At 48.0% G+C, this 15,751-nt stretch overlaps 1 protein-coding gene across 1 annotated transcript in view; it reads right to left on the reverse strand.

The window, feature by feature from the left end:
• The window catches only part of ITGA9 (integrin subunit alpha 9), a gene marked incomplete at its 5' end in the record, with an annotated part of 332,275 nt that overhangs the window by 268,086 nt on the left and 48,438 nt on the right, over positions 1-15,751 (reverse strand). Inside the window, 5 exons of the mRNA XM_080801218.1 lie at positions 2,521-2,615; positions 3,826-3,931; positions 6,679-6,816; positions 11,397-11,465; positions 13,406-13,491. Of these exons, the coding sequence (XP_080657344.1) occupies positions 2,521-2,615; positions 3,826-3,931; positions 6,679-6,816; positions 11,397-11,465; positions 13,406-13,491 (494 nt within the window). The remainder of the gene's footprint in view (positions 1-2,520; positions 2,616-3,825; positions 3,932-6,678; positions 6,817-11,396; positions 11,466-13,405; positions 13,492-15,751) is intronic.

The raw sequence follows: 15,751 nt of genomic DNA on the forward strand, positions 1-15,751 counted from the left end.
GGCTGGGACAAGGGGAAGAGTGAAGGGGTGGTCCATTTGGGGGTGGCGATGCCGGCTTAAGTTATCCCACAGACATCTGCAGGCCATTAGGCCATAAAGCCAGGAAGATAAGTCTGCTCAGTGCTAATAACCCTAAATGAAAACCAGGAGCCTTGGAAAACCTCCGCCTGCCCAGGTTTATAGGCAGTGTCCTTATGGCAGGAGAAAGATCACAGGGGCCGCCCTGACGTGCCCTGGGGGCTCTCAAATTGAGAACGGCGCACGAGGATCTTAAAATCAACACTTTTCCTGACGAGCCCAAGAAAGAGGAATGAGTTAAAGAGTAATGTGGACGAACTTCAGCCCTGATCTCACAATTTATCCGGCAGAAATAAATACCAGTCTGGGCCAAAGAAAAGCAACTCCTTTGCCCAGAGCTGTTTCTGATTTCTTCCTCGGGTTCACCCGCACAATGCCCGCTCTGTCCAGACCGCAGCCCTAAAGAATACGTCGTTGAAGGGTTTTTCTTTTTCTTTTTCCCTTTTAAATCACTGACCTTATCATATACATATTAGCAGCTTGGAAAAGTATAAGCGTACTTGTCTCTCTCTTTCTTTTTTTTTTTTTTCTTAAGTGCTCCAAACCACTTCTCTTTGTCAAGGCTAACGAGCCTCCCTGCGTGCTGACAGAGGCAGGAGGAGTCCAGCTGCCGATCCCTGCTTCCTACTGAAGACACTCCATGCTAACCACAAAATTTGTCCTTCAGTTCCCTGCGGGGATTCCACCCAGCAACAAAACAAAACACTGGAGGGCCGCAGGAGGAGGGGAAGCAGGGGTCTCTAACAGGTTGCCTCTCTGTGTGATTCGCTTCCAAGGTCCGGGAACAAGCTTCCAGGAGGAAGTGTGGACAGTGACCTTGGTGGCTGCTGGAGGACTGGGCTCCCTGGATGACTTCCCACTTGTCATGTCATGAAGAGGGTCCCTAACTCAGACCACAGACGCCCCCCTGACACGGATGTGGCCCCCGACCTGTGCCCAAAGCCCTCTTCCTCCTGCCATATCGGCTGAGTCACCTAAGAGCTCCCTGTCCCCGTTATTCATTTCTAATGAGAAGAGGGTGGTCCGAGTAGACCAGGCCCCTTGGAGTATGTGTGTTTCAGAGCAGGATAAGTTTCCACATTTCTACGTTTTCCAGGTGAGCTTCCCTGAGTGTTCCTTCCTCCAGTGTGGGGACAGTAATGGACAGTAAGTAAACTTGGCTGGGAGTCAAGTTTCAGGATAGCCATACTGCCACTTACCAGCCGGAGACCTTGGGCAAGCGAAGTCACCTCTCTGGGCTGGAGGCACCTCGAAGACAGTTGGACAGTAAAGGCACCATCTCACAGGACTAGGACAAGGACTAAAGAAGAGAGCGGACTGGTGCCCCCTCTCTACCCTCTGACTCGCGTGGGAATCACCGAGCTGGGCTGGCCCCAGCAGAGAGGGTGCAGGAAGCTGGTGACAAACCAACCCTCAGCCTCTAATCAGCTCATTTTTATCTGCTGCAAGAAGAACAATTATGAATGCATGGACTGAAGTCCTGTTTATGGACTGGCTCTTAAAACCCACTTGTAAAGTCTCTTTCTTACCTAGAGACTTCAACACATGAACAGATTTGGACACTTTCCTAATACTTTGCTTTATAGAACACTTAACGGAACACTTTGCAAGAACGCGACTCAGTTGGAAGTTTTGTTTCCTTAGAGATAATCGAGACAGGAGGCCAGCTGCTTTGTGATGAGAAGCACGAGCATGAGTAGGAAGTGGTAAGCACATAAGAAGCACTCGGCAGATCGATACTTGCTAACTGGAAGTTTCTCCACTTGTGCTCAGTCCCTTTCTCCCACTGACCCACTCACTGGGAGAGTGACACAGGCCTGTGCCACTCCAGACAGAGACATCCCCAAATATCCTGACAATGCTTCTGTCAAGAGAGTGACTTCCTTTTTTCCCAGGGGCTGGGCCTGATACCATCAGCAAGATTGAACACCACGCTGATATGGCAAAAAACAGAACCCACCACTTCCACGTTCCCAAGTCTGGGGCTCAAGGCCAGAGCTTTGACAGCTCCTCACTGCGACACCGTTTATACCAATCAGCCCTGTGACAGCTTTTAAACCCCTCCTCCGTGGACCGTTGTCTCTCTAAATGACATTTTACAACACATTCCTTTGGCTAGCACTGATGACTGACAAAGGAGTAACTAAAAGAAAACCTCTTCTTCAAGAAATAACTCCTAATGTGGGTCAGGGTGTGGATGTCGTCTTTCACAGGCAGAAGGCCTCCCTGACGGAAAGCACACTCAGGAGTTTCTGAACATGTTTTTGTACTTAATAAGCAATACCAATGGTTGCTGTCTTTCATTGGAGGGTGGGAAAGTTGACAGGAGAAACCATGTTGTGTATTCCTCTGTACCCCAGGGTGTGGTATAGACTAAAGTTTCCCTATGTATTCGTCAGATGAATGTACGGACAGTTACCACATCATTCTCACAGCAATTACCATTGAGTACTGAGGGATGATCCCGCCAGCATCGCCATGATAGATATAGACGGCCCCGGAGAAGTCGTCCTCCTTGGGTGCGCCAATGGCCACATCTGAGGGGAGAAAAACAGCTGTGGGTTAGAAAGCCATATGGAGTAATACAAGGAGTTTTCCTAATTCCTGCCATCATTCGGGTCCCTCCATACCAGAAATTTCTTGATTGTAGGTTGTCCAGGCATTAAGCTAGACACACAATCTCTTAGCAGAGAAGAAAAGGGTGGGTGGGTGGGGACATAGAAAGAAAATTATTGAAGCTGAGAAGGGTTTAGTTTCAAAAAAGTTCCTACCTCATCCTCACAGAAAAAAACCATTGACCCATCCAATAAGAGAAATGCAAATATAAACCACCCGCCCAAATTTCTGTCAGGGGAATTCCATAAACTACGGTTATTGCATAACTGAGACAGTCAACTCATTCCCGGAGAAGGGACTTATATAAAATGGCATTCACTTCCCCAAAAATATCGTTACCCTCACAAACTGACAATCCCTGGAACAAAGCCGAGATCTTCCTTTCTTTCCTTTGCTTCTAACAAAAGTCATGTGTTTGCAGAAGTGAGGTCAAGGGTGCAGGACCCGTGCTCACACAATCTCAAGCCACGATCCTCTCTAGTCAGGGTTGTGAGGGTATCAAAGGAGCCTGAATGTCTGGCCTGAGGCAAGAGCTGCCCCCCAGCCTGTCCCCTACCTCAGCTGTCCCCCTAGTGACATGGGTCCCACAGGTCCTGATGTCCATGTACCACGTATACAATAAGCGGAGACAACACTGAACAGACCAGAAAGAGAGGCCAAGAGACTGTGAAGGAATCTGCAGTCCAGACAGATCCTGACATCAGGTACACATAGCCCCACCCTCTTGGCAGGGACATATTCAAGTCCATCCCCTTGCTTTCACTCTTGGGGCTGAGAATGTCTAAGTCCCTCCACACTCATGTACTAACAATGCAGTAGACCCTTAGAGGCTGAGACACAGGGACTGGTGGCAGGAGGAAGCCGGGTCAAGTATGTCTGCAGCAAGAAGCCCCCGTGGCCCAGCCCTAGGACCCCTCGCACGGCCAACACACAGCCAAGAACTTGAGGCTGCTGAGAAGGTACCACACGGAAGCAGAAGCGAAGCGGGCTCAGAGCCCAGCCCTGAGTGTCTGCACAGAGAACATCTTCTCTAAGGGCACCCCTCCCTGCAGGGGACTTCCAAGTGGGCAGGCGGATCCAGTAGCACCTCGTGCCAGGGCAAAGGCAGAGTGCAGGTACGAGCTCACTGACCTGGGAACCCGTCATCATCAAGGTCACCTAGGCTGGCAATGCTCTCCCCAAAGTGTGCGTTGTAGGCGCCATCACCACTCAGAGCCAGCTGCTCCTCCAGGGCTCCCTGGCAAACAGGACGGAGGAAAAAATGGAAAACAAAACAAAACAACAACAACAAAAAACCAATACAACCAAAGCTCCAAACATCACCCCTGGAGCACACCCCTCGACAGGAAACACCTGGGCAGCATCACGGGTGCCCAAACTCCTCTCCTGGTGGCAAAATGAGTCCCTTTCACCTGTACAGCAGCAGGGTCTCCCACAGTCCGCAATGCCTTTTAGAGGGAAGAGGATTCTCATGTTGGCCAAGGATTCCACAAACCTCCCTACCCACAAACCTGTTGCCACAAAATCCTCTGAGCTGCCCTTACCCTTTGTTCCAAAAGTTGTTTTACGTGGGCGTGCATATTTCTATTTTCTTCTCTCCTGTCCCTTGTAGTACAAGTTTACAAAGCTGTTTTGCAAGGTGCATGTGATCAGTATTCGTGACAGAATCATAGTTCAGAAAACCCAACACCCAGTAGAGTTCTTGGTGAGGGAAGGGGTGGGGATGCATACAACTCTGCCCATTATCGTGTGGCTTAGATTTCGATTTCTTTTTTTTTTTTTAAGATTTTATTTATTTATTTGACAGAGAGATCACAAGCAGGCAGAGAGGCAGGCAGAGAGGGTGAAGCAGGCTTCCTGCTGAGCAGAGCGCCCAATGCGGGGCTCGATCCCAGGACCCTGGGATCACGACCTGAGCTGAAGGCACAGGCTTTAACCTATTGAGCCATCCAGGCGCCCCCAGATTTGGATTTCATGAGCAAACACCACCCAAGAGAGGGAGGGGGTCAATGGTGTATGGTGTAGTAAAAGCCATCTGAGGACATCCACTCTACCCCAAATCACTGACATGTTGGTATCAGAGTATTAAAATACAATCTGAGGTTCTGAGGCACAAAAAAGTCGAAGCCTGACCCAGTGTAGAGGTACTCTGAACCCACTACACACCCACAAGCCACCCCAGGGAGTGTCTGGCTTTAGATGGGACCTTAGGATTCTCCCCACTTTACAGATGAGGAAACTGAGCCACTAATTTTAGGCTATTTGTCCAGATGGCACAGGCTAATAAGTGGAAAAAGCAAGGTCCAAGTCCATCTATCCAAAGTCATCATTTTCCCCACTCCTCTGCACTGCTTCATGATCATTCATCAGACAGGGGGAGGCCCAACAGATACCACACCCTGGTACTCAGGGTAGCCACATGGCATTAAGCTACATTGGTTGGGGGTTGGCCGGTGTGGGCGCCATGTGTCTGGGGGAGTTTTCCTGCTCCCAGATTCCACACCGTGATTCAGACACACTGACAAGCTATTACGCTGGTCTCCTTACTGCCTGACAAGTTCATACCTACACGAGTACTTCATTCTCCTACAAACAGAGTAGCTGGCAGTCACCAAATGTTGCTGTTCTCATCTCCATAATGACCACCTCTTTTCTCCCCACCCCTGCCTGTCCCTTTTCCTGGAATGTCAATGGGGATTTAAGTGTCAAGTGTTACTCAACAGGTCCCAGGAAGTACGTTTGTTCCCAGGTTTTAGATCCATTTTCTCAGTGTTTTTAAGCACCTAAGGAAGCCCAAGGCTCTAACGTTTCCTGGCTCCTCTTCAGATGGCTTCCTTTCTCCGTGACAGCTGCCCACCTAGAGTTAAACACTGCTGCCCCTCCAACTGAATGAGTCATCCAATTAGGATAACTAGCGTCTTCTTCACTGCTTAAAAGGATTTTATTATTATTAATTTTTTTTTTGCTATGAAAGTATTACATTCTTGCTCTTTGGATAAAGATAAAACTAAAAACCTACCCAAGCCTTACCACCCACAAAGATCTATTATGAACATTCTCTATGTGTTTTGTATATTTTTTAGAAGTTCTATGTATAGGAAGATTTTATACCACTTTTCACTGATTACTTTACAAGCATTTTCTCATGTTTGGTAACAAAATTAATGAATTTAACTCTCTTGTTGGACACTCTTAATTCTAGATGCTGAAAAGATTCTGCTTTCTCATTGGTCTCCCACCCCCACTGGTGCATTGCTTCCTCTCCCCTCCCTGCCCCCATCCTCTAGCCCCCAACTCAGCTGCAGAGGGCCAGAGGCATCTTTCTGATGTCATCACATCCCTTTCATGGTTCTGCAGGCTAAGGAACATCATGATCACGGCCCTTAGCCACCGCACTGGCCCAACCCCAGAACTTAAGTGGTCCTGCTGCCCCAGTCCTCAACCTGCTTGCCCAGCTCCCAGCCCACCTCTTTCCATCTGTCTAGCTCCTACTCCTTCAATTCTGCCCAGCCATTCATTGCACCCTCCAGGAGCCCCTGGCTCATGTGTACATACTTCCGGGGAAGCAGCACGACTCCCAGAGAGCCAGTTGGCCTGGGTTCAAATTCTAGCCCACTGCTTCTAGCTATGTGCCACGGGCCTCGTTTTTAATCTGAAAAATGGGGGTCCCTGATACTATGTGCACATTATGTGGAAATCATTTCTAGAAAACAGGAGGAAGAGTTTCAGGTACAGAATAAACACTCAAAATCAAACAACTGATGTTGTGATTTTTCTCAACTCCTGTATGTCTGCAGTGGTAACACTGTGTCCAGCTTTCCATCAATGGCATGTTGAGCTTTCTGAAGGTAGGAAGCACGTCTTTTCACCTCCTCCAGGTAATGGGGCCCAAGGCATGGCCCAGAGCAGGGTGCTCCGTCAGTCCTCACTGGACAGATGACCCTCTCCCACACCCGTCCACCTGGTGCCCAGCAGTGTACTCACATTTCCTCTGTTGATGTAGACGGTGACCTGCCCCTCGTCCCTGATCTCAGAGAACATGGGGGCTCCCACCAGCAGGTCAGAGAGGCCGTCTGCATTCAGGTCAACTGCGCATAAGGAGGAGCCGAAGTAAGAGCCCATCTGCAACCAAGTCGAGTTGCAACAAAGCGTTCAGTGTGTGCCCTCACACAGGAGGCCCTCGCTTGCCTCTAGCCCACAGCTTAACACACTCTTGGCCCCAAGCCCCTCAGTGCTGCGATGGCTATGCTGTCCCATGAGCCAGAAGTGAAATCCCTGACTCCCAGCTGCGGCGCTGGACCCCTGTCCTCCTGAGACCGAAGCTCACTGGCTCAGAGGCTCCCGCCTTGGAGCCCTCCCAGGGGAAAACAAGTGGACTGATCCAGGAGAATACGATATGGTTTTTAAAAATGCAAGCTGAGGTTACAAAACAGGTTACAAGCATAGTAAACTAACAGATATTTGACAGGAGTAACCAAGGAGGAATATGAAATTTCATTAACACAAGGCAAGCTTGAAAAGGGTTGGGGGATGGGGAGGCTCAGTGATGGGTACTAAGGAGGGCATGTATTGCACGAAGCTCTGGGTGTTATACGCAAACAATGAATCATGGAATACTGTATCAAAAACTAATGATGTACTGTATGGGGACTAAGATAATAAAAAATAAAAAAATAAATAAAACAATGATATCCCTTTCGGTAAGTTAAGAAAAAAAGAAAAAGAAAGAAAGAAAAGAAAAAAGAAATGCTACATGGGGAAATAGATTATCCTTTCCCAGGCCTGCGCAGAGCTAAAGCCAACCAGGAAGGCATGAACTCAAGTGACAGGAAAGGGTACGACCCCTAAGACTATGTAATGGATGTGGGAACACGGCCAGGTTCCACTGGCTCTTCTTGAATCAGAGCTTAATCGAGTGCCTATTATCGTAAGTCAGGGGTCTCAAACTCAAATGCCAATGGGATCCAGGCAGGTGATAGAACAGATATAAGAAAAAACAAGTAACACTGCAAGTATGCTCCAGGTGGCAAGTGATGCTTGGCTTCAGGGTCTAACATGCAATAGGGAGTAGTAGGGACTGTGGCCACCTGGGGCCCACAGAGTCAGCTCCTGAAGTCAACTGCTATCGTGGGGAGGCCGACCCAGAGAAGACCAATCTTCCCATTTTTCAAGAGAAGCCCAAAATCCAAAATTTTATTTGAGGGGTCTCTTTCTAAAATGTGGACAACTCATTCATAATAAAAAAGAAGAAACAAACATAGCGGGCAGGCCAAACAAAAAGTTTTACAGGCTGCATCCTTTCCAAAGGCTGCCAGTTTGCAACCTCTGTTGGAAAGGAAAAAAAAAAAAAAAAGGCCATTCTTTTAAAATAAATGTTTTCAGATAAAAGGGCTCTGGTTCTGCTGACGGGAACAAGCGTTTTCTTTCGGAGCTGGTGTTTGTTGGCTGCGGCCCTGGGGAGTGTGAGAGTGTTGGAGGGCACTCCGGTCCATTTCCTGCAATGAACCGGGGACAGAAGCCCCTCCCCAGTCACACACTGCTTGTGCTCAGTGCACCCCGCCCTGCCAACACCCACTACCAAAGGAGAAGGGTGTGGGCAACGCTTGGATTCCCAGCAGAGACCATGCCACCAGTCACTAATTCAGCAGCCTTGTCAATATATCTGGACTTCAGTAAAACAAAGAAGCTGGTAAGATTCTCACAGTGCCCGGAGGACCAAGGCTGCTGGTTGTTCTCTCTGGCTCTGCCCCAGGGGAACTATTTGTTTCATTCCAATGGGCTATTTAACTTGGCATCTTCATCGGTGTTCAATCAGAAATCCCTGAACGTGAATTTTCTTATCTAAGTTTTGACATACGAACCTTTCAGATACCTCCATTAACGCAATAAAACTCCTGTACGTGGCAATGACATGCTGTGTGTGTTGTGGTGGGGGGGGGGGGAGTGGGTTCTTTGATCGGAGTTCTCTCACCTGGAAATGCAGGTTCATGTGTCTATATTAACATCTGGATTGTGCACATACTGATGACTTCTCAGATGTACTACATGAAGGATGTCAACTGCTAAAAACTGGAACTTTAGGGTTTTGTTGTTTTCTTTTATTTTTTGTACGGCAAGGCCAGGAGACAGGGCTATCTGACCAAATTCTGGCCAAACAAAAGCAGAAGTGGACCAGTAGTCGACGGAGTCAGAACTCTCCCCACCATGTGTGTGGGTCCAGACGCAGGGGTAAAGCTACAGACATCCTTTGAAAGCCCTGGGTCATGTCCTTTCTCTTTGAATTAACGGAGAAGTCAGAGATACTAGAATTTTTCATTTCTTCTTGCAAAAAGCAGAATAAGATGTATATGGAAAGTAATGGTCTTTTTCAAACTCAGAGCGCTGATGATGGGGGTAAAGCCAGAAGCCAGAGACGCAGGAGGGCAAGAGTGAGTGGCACAAGGAAGGAATGACTCTAGGATGGTACAAAGTGAGGACAAGTGGCCACAGAGCTGACGGTTGAGACACCTGGCTCTCCCGTCCCTTCTCCGGGAGTCCCAACACCTCACGAAGCCATTCAAGAGGACACACAAGACAGTCTGTTCTGGGACTCCACGTCATGAAGTCCTCGCAAAGTGTGCACAAGTGGCTTCTCAAATGTTTACCTCCCCCACTGCCCACTCTTCAGTCTGTCACCCCAAACCTGATGGCGACCAGTCACAGCTGGGTGGCCGTGTAAGTTGTCACCCGCACCGGGAGGTTTTTGAGGAGATGGCACAATTATAGGCTGATAATTACACCGGGATGACCAGCATTAACTGGGCCTGCCCCGGGCACGGGCAGCAGGGATGGGGAGAACCGAGGCTGCAGGTGGTAATGAAGGTGAAGATACTCTGAAGACTGGGTGACAGGTGTGCTCCTGCTCGGCACGTCACTTTAGAGTCCTTAAAACGCAGTTACATGAGGTGATGGAGGTCTTATCTAACCTCCCCGTGATTCCATCATATCTCCACGGGCCAAGTCGTCATGTTGAACACCCTAAGGTCACCCAATGCATATGTCAATTACATCTCAGTAAAGCTGGGTGGGGGGAGATTCCTTTCATTTTATGCTGTCAAGCCCAGGTACGCTTGAAGGGTCGGCGGTGGGGGTCTGGGTTTCCCATAGTAGACACCTCTTTATTTCTTTTTTTTTTTAAAAAAAGACCTAAATGTTAGGCTTAGGGGCATTCCCACACTCCTTGCTCTGGGGCTCTATCACAAACAGCACCATGTCCTTTCTCATCTAACTGTCAGGGGTGCTTGGAAAACCTTTTTTGCAGAACTGCTCAGTCTTTTCCAGTGTGGTTGCTTTGGGGGTTTTGGAAATGTTAAAATAACACAGGCCAGTGTGGATCCCAGGGGAATGCAGAGCTATTCTCAGGGAAACTTCACAAACCTGATTTGGTGATGCATTTTTTAAAATTTTATTTATTTTTTTGGTGATGTGTTTTTTTTTAATTGAAAAGATTACAACAATTCTCTACTAAGTACACACATTAAGGCTATTAAAACTGAAAAAAAAATTCTACTTGTGAGTGGGATTTGGGGAAATGAGAATATTTACTGTCAGAACAGTGTGTAATGGTGCCAGGCTTATGTAGAGCAGGTCTAACCCACAGCAGGATCTGAACTGGGCTGGGGCACGGCACGTGGCCACAAAGCCCACAAAGGAAACAATCGTCTCTCCCCCTTTTCCTAAGGTGGTGGTGGGTAAAACCACCTTCCACCTTCTCCTGTCTCCTGGCATCTCCCTCCCAAGTCCCAGAGTCCTGTGCTTCTTCCCAGAGCTCAGTAAGGCCTCCACACGAAGGCAAGCCTCCAAATTACTCCCTGGCCTCCCCGCCTAAAGGTGTGTCCTCTGAGCGCAGCCAATCTCCCTAAATGGTCCTGCAGGTCTGAGCCACGCTAAGGTGGGCAGGACGGACAAGCCCATGAAAAAACGTGCCTTATTAACCCAGGGACCCTCTACTTGCCTTCATCTCAGACTATGGGTGCAGCATTAATGGAAACGTGCAGGAAATCGAGAGAGGATCGGGCCAGGACGAAGACAAGAGAACACACACAGACAAACCTTGCCCAGGACTAATTCCAAGGTGGCCTTCCCAAGCTATTTCTATTTCAAGGTTCTCAAGGGAGCCAAGTGACTTGTGTTTGGTTTTCCTTTGTGTGACAACAGGCCCTGTGGCAATGGTGGGGGGTGGGGGGCTCAGGATGAGAGGAGGAGGGGCACTGCTGGGCCTGCGACCCCGGGAGAGTGAGAGCTGTCTGCCTACATGCCTATCAGTTAGATCGCATGGGTTTGCCACCCTTCTTAACTGCGTGTGATCTCTCCGGGCTGCATGTATAAGAGAGGCAGATGGAAGGTCAGAGAGGTAGAAAAAGGCGGACATACAGCAAGTCGTAATTCTGATGACTATCTGAACTATGGAAGTCCTTTTTGAACTCTGTGATGAAACTTGGTTGTGCCCAAACTCATCTTGCTGCCTGAGTCCTACGAGCCTGAACTCCACAATCCGCAGGTTCCACACAGTGCTGAGGGGGGTAAGCCAACTGCTTGTGGGGCTGCCATACAAACCTAGGGCACGGATAGGGCCTCTACATCAATTTTCTAAAAAGTGAACTGATTCCCACAGGATGACATCTGGCAAGCAAAAAGAAGAACACCGGTACCCAGAATCTCACCTTTTTACCTGATGCCTGGAAAATCTTAATTAAGGTACCCGATCTTCGATCAGCTCTAAAAATATAAACCTATGGAATTAAAAAAAAAATCTAGTTAAGATAGAAGCCATGAGCAAAGATATTGACCAGCATCCTCCTGAGACTCCTACTTAAATTAAGGCCAACCAGGCATACGGCAGGTGCTTGTGAGCTGGCTGGTGAAGTTCCCCGCAATTTACCAACTCTGCAAAAAAGAGTGTCCTTCCATCCGGAGGCACCATGCCTCTCTACCCCAAAGAGGAGCCTTGATGCAGAACCTCCCAAATGACAGGACTACAAAAGTTCTTTTCCAAGCCGCATCTTACAGGAACAGCATCCCATGAGAACCAGGGTAGGGGACCATCCTGCGAGGTAAGAAGCCACCACCCTAGTGAGAAGGTGTTTGGGCCCTGACACCAGAAATGAACAATCCTGCAGGCCAGAGGTCTAGTCTAGGGCCCCCAAGAATTGGACATTCACCAACTCCATCAACTACGACCAGTCTTCCCAGCACCTCTCTCATGATCCGACCGAAAGAAGTGTTTTCAGGTTCTTCGTTGTTAGCTGAATCCAGGATTCTGTCTGGTTTTGCCAGTTATAAATACTGTTCTCATCCTAAGACCTGACCATCTTAAGACAATCACAAGCATCTGCAGGGAACACGATGGAGTCAGACCCAGTTTGTGTAGCTGGGAGAGAAGGAAGCACGGAGACCCCTGCACAGCCGTGAGCCAGGAGGCAGGCTCTGTTACCAACGCTGCAGAGAAGCCGGGGCACACGCACACAGCATCTTTCCCGGATCACGTTATCAGCGTGGGGACGGCTCTCAGTGCTTCTTCCCTCCACCATGTAGAGGAATTCATGTGACCCTGCAGGACCCACCTCTTTCCTGACTTTATCAGAGTTCATCGGCTGGCCTCCCCCAGCTCAGTGGCCTGTGTTTTTAACTGGTTTTATTCCCCAAGATCCTTTCTCACTAGCAACCGTGTTAGCAGGGAGGGAGGCACAAGTTCCAGAAACGAGAGCTGAGGCTCCTAACTCCTGCCTGGGAGGATTCAGGGAAACGATCCTCAGGATGTACCAGTCAGCTGACCAGACAGACATGTTGGCTTAAGGCTCCAGTGAACAGTGGTCTTGTTCCATCTGGGCCTCTCTAAAATCCAGACCCTACTCTCTGAGTCCCTGGAGATATGGCCATACACTATCCTAAGTCCACTCCCTGGGATCAGGTCCAAAGATAATTCCCTAGTTCAGATTTTTCTATTAGAGACCATATGGAGTTAAAAATGCAGGTTCCTGACTCACACAGACCTACCCAATCTAGATTTCCCATACCCTGCAGCTAAAGAATCAGAAAACATAGTTCTTCATACTCTCGGCCCCACAGAGGCCACAGTTCCTAAAGGGACCAGACAGACAGCCCTAGATCCGTAGGGTATTTCCTATAGCCTGGGCAGATCCTTTAGGAAAATTGACCCACATATCTCCTGTTCAGCCTTTGGACTGAACCAGTCTTGGCTCTAAAACACTGGGGAAATAAATATGACACTCTAGGTCCCAAGATAGATAAATAAAGTCCCAAAAATACATGAGACTAGACTTGGCTCTATTAAGTTAAAGTCAAAATTGGGAAGGACTTGGCAGAGTGGAGAACTTAAAGCTGGACAGTGCTAGACACCATTTCTTCAGAGGTCGCCATGATGCCAAGAGTCAGTCTTAATAAGCTCGCACACAGAGTCAGCTGTTGAACACAGCTGAGATGACAACGTGCAGAGATTGGAGAGGTTTGGGAGTAGCATTCACTCTCTGATTAAGCTTTTGAGGTACTCTCTCAAAAGCTGTTGGAAGGAGGTTGATGGGAGATTACTTTGTCATTTACCTGCCAGCCACCCAGGAGAATGTTCAGATCAATCAGTGGCAAGCCTCTACACCAGGAGCAGCACACTCGCCCTGTGTCTGACCCCATGCTTTCCACAGACTTCTCTCCTCACCTTCCCGATGCCTTCGTCCTGAGGGGCACCTCCTACGACATCAGTGGTGGACGGGCGAGAGAAGGAGCCGGCCGTCACTGCATAGCCTGTGAGGGATGGACATTAACAGAGGAGAGGATGAGCCAAGGCAAGGAAGAAAAAGATCGATCTGAGGAAAAGGCTTCTCAAGCATCCCTTGCCTGGACAATTACGACCTAGCTATTCTTGGAATGTAACCTCCAAGGGAACAAATGGCATCTGTCAGTCTTCTCCTGCTGAAATGGCTCATCTCACAAAAAGTCAGGGTCACAAAAACACCAGGGCAGGAAAGAGTGCTTTCTGAGGTAGTTTAAAACAGGTACTGTGCTAAATACTTCACATCTGTTTTTTTTTTCTTTTTGAGATATAATTTTCATATGGTCACATGCATATATCTGAAGGGTAGAACCCGTGGAAGTGTCCACAGCCACACAGCCATGCGATCACCGCCCAGCGTGAATATAAGTACAGAACCCAAATGAGAAGGCTCCCTCCTACCTGTTCAAGTCAATGCTCTCCTACGGGCAGCCACTATTCTGTTTCTATCACTATATATTTGGTTGACCTGTTCTAGAACTTCACTCAACATAGCACCTGTGACATTCATCCATGCAGAGTATAAGAGCGTCCATTTCCTTTTATTGTGGAGCAACGGTCTACTGTGTGAAGAGATCAGAACATCTTTATTATACTGCTAGGCATCTGGGTTGTTCCCAGATATTCCTGCTTTCCTATGAATAAAGCAGTTGGGAACATTCCTGTGCATGTGTTTGGATGCCAGCAAACTTCAAGCGCACAATTCTGTAAGGAAGGTATGATCATTTCTTCCATTTCACAGATGTAGGAACTGAGACTAAGGATGGTTAAGTAACATCCCCCAGATAACCCAGCAAAGTTCAGATCCAATCTGTGCATCTCCACAGCCTCTGCTGTTAACCACTGTGCCATCTTCCCTCCTAAGAGAAGGCAGAACAAAAGTGACAGTAGGGGGGTAGGTATGGATGAGAAAAGAATCTGGATGTAAAAGGAATCTAGAAACAAAGGTAAAAGTTGTCTGAGCTTAGTCTAAATGTCTCCTGCTTCTTGAGAGCCTCATGGGCTGGCTGAAAGTTCTTCCTTAGCCAGCAGAGACCTTATGGATGGCCATATATTCCCCCAAACCTTGTCTTCACCTTCAAACCCTAGTGCTGTGATCACAATCTGTCTGGATTTGGTGATGACACCATATTGTGATCAATTCTTATTGACCCTGTGGCCTGACCCATTACCAAAGCACATTATGAGTGATATCAAAGCCTTAGGTGACCTTGAAAGCCCTTTAGCAATAAGGGTCTCTGGTATACACAGGGAGAAGCCACCAGCCCCTCAAGTTCAAAGATCTATCCTGGACCCCAAAGCCACACCCAGCAACACTCTGCTTTGAGACTCTGGGCTCAGAAACCACAAGTTTAAGCCCCCACTTTGCTATTTACAAGCCATGTAACCTTGGCAAGTTATGTACTTTGTGGGTAATGATAGTTGCCTCATAAGGTTGTTTCAGGAATGAAAAGTAGCAGCATCCAGAATGATAGCACTTAGGACATGAACTAAGGAAGAGAGCCACACAAACTCTTCAGGTCCACAAGCCAAGACAGCTTATCTCTGTCCCTCAATAGTGCAATGTAACGCTTGCCTGGTGGCTGTTAAGTTGTATCTATTTTCTTTCTAGAAGGTTGAAAGAGTTGAGAAAATAAGAGAAATATCTCTGAGCCTGTGACTAACGTTCAGCATTATGCTGCCATCCATCATGTTAATTTCTTTCTTATTATTTCTTTTTTTTCTTTCAAAGATTTTGTTTATTTGACAGCAAGAGACAGCATAAGCTGGGGGGATGGGGGAGGGAGGGAGAAGCAGGCCCCCACAGAGCAGGGAGCCCAATGCGGGGCTTGACGCCAAAACCCTGAGCCCAATCATGACCTGAGCCCAAAGCAGACACCCAACTGACTGGGCCACCCAGGCTTTCCTGGTCCTTACTATTTCTATTTGCAACTGGTGTGATGAGGAGAGGCCACAGCCAAAGAAATACCATGGAAAACCAGGATTCTACCACACTCATTTTGTATCTGAACTTAAGTAATTGCTCAAGTAAGAAAAAATTTGATTCCTTAGACATTCAACTGTCAGCTCTGTAATTAAATCAGTTTTAATTCAGACCCCTCCTTTGTTCTCTAACCGCTGGGTCTGAGGCTTGATGTAAGGTGCCCTGGCTAAGAGTGTACCTAATTAGAACAATGGATGTGAAAGTCAACAACTCTTCTTTACACCAGTAAAGGAACAGTGTATGAGCCA

The sequence above is a fragment of the Martes martes genome (assembly GCF_963455335.1).
Source record: "Martes martes genome assembly, chromosome: 1".
NCBI classification, from domain to species: Eukaryota; Metazoa; Chordata; class Mammalia; order Carnivora; family Mustelidae; genus Martes; species Martes martes.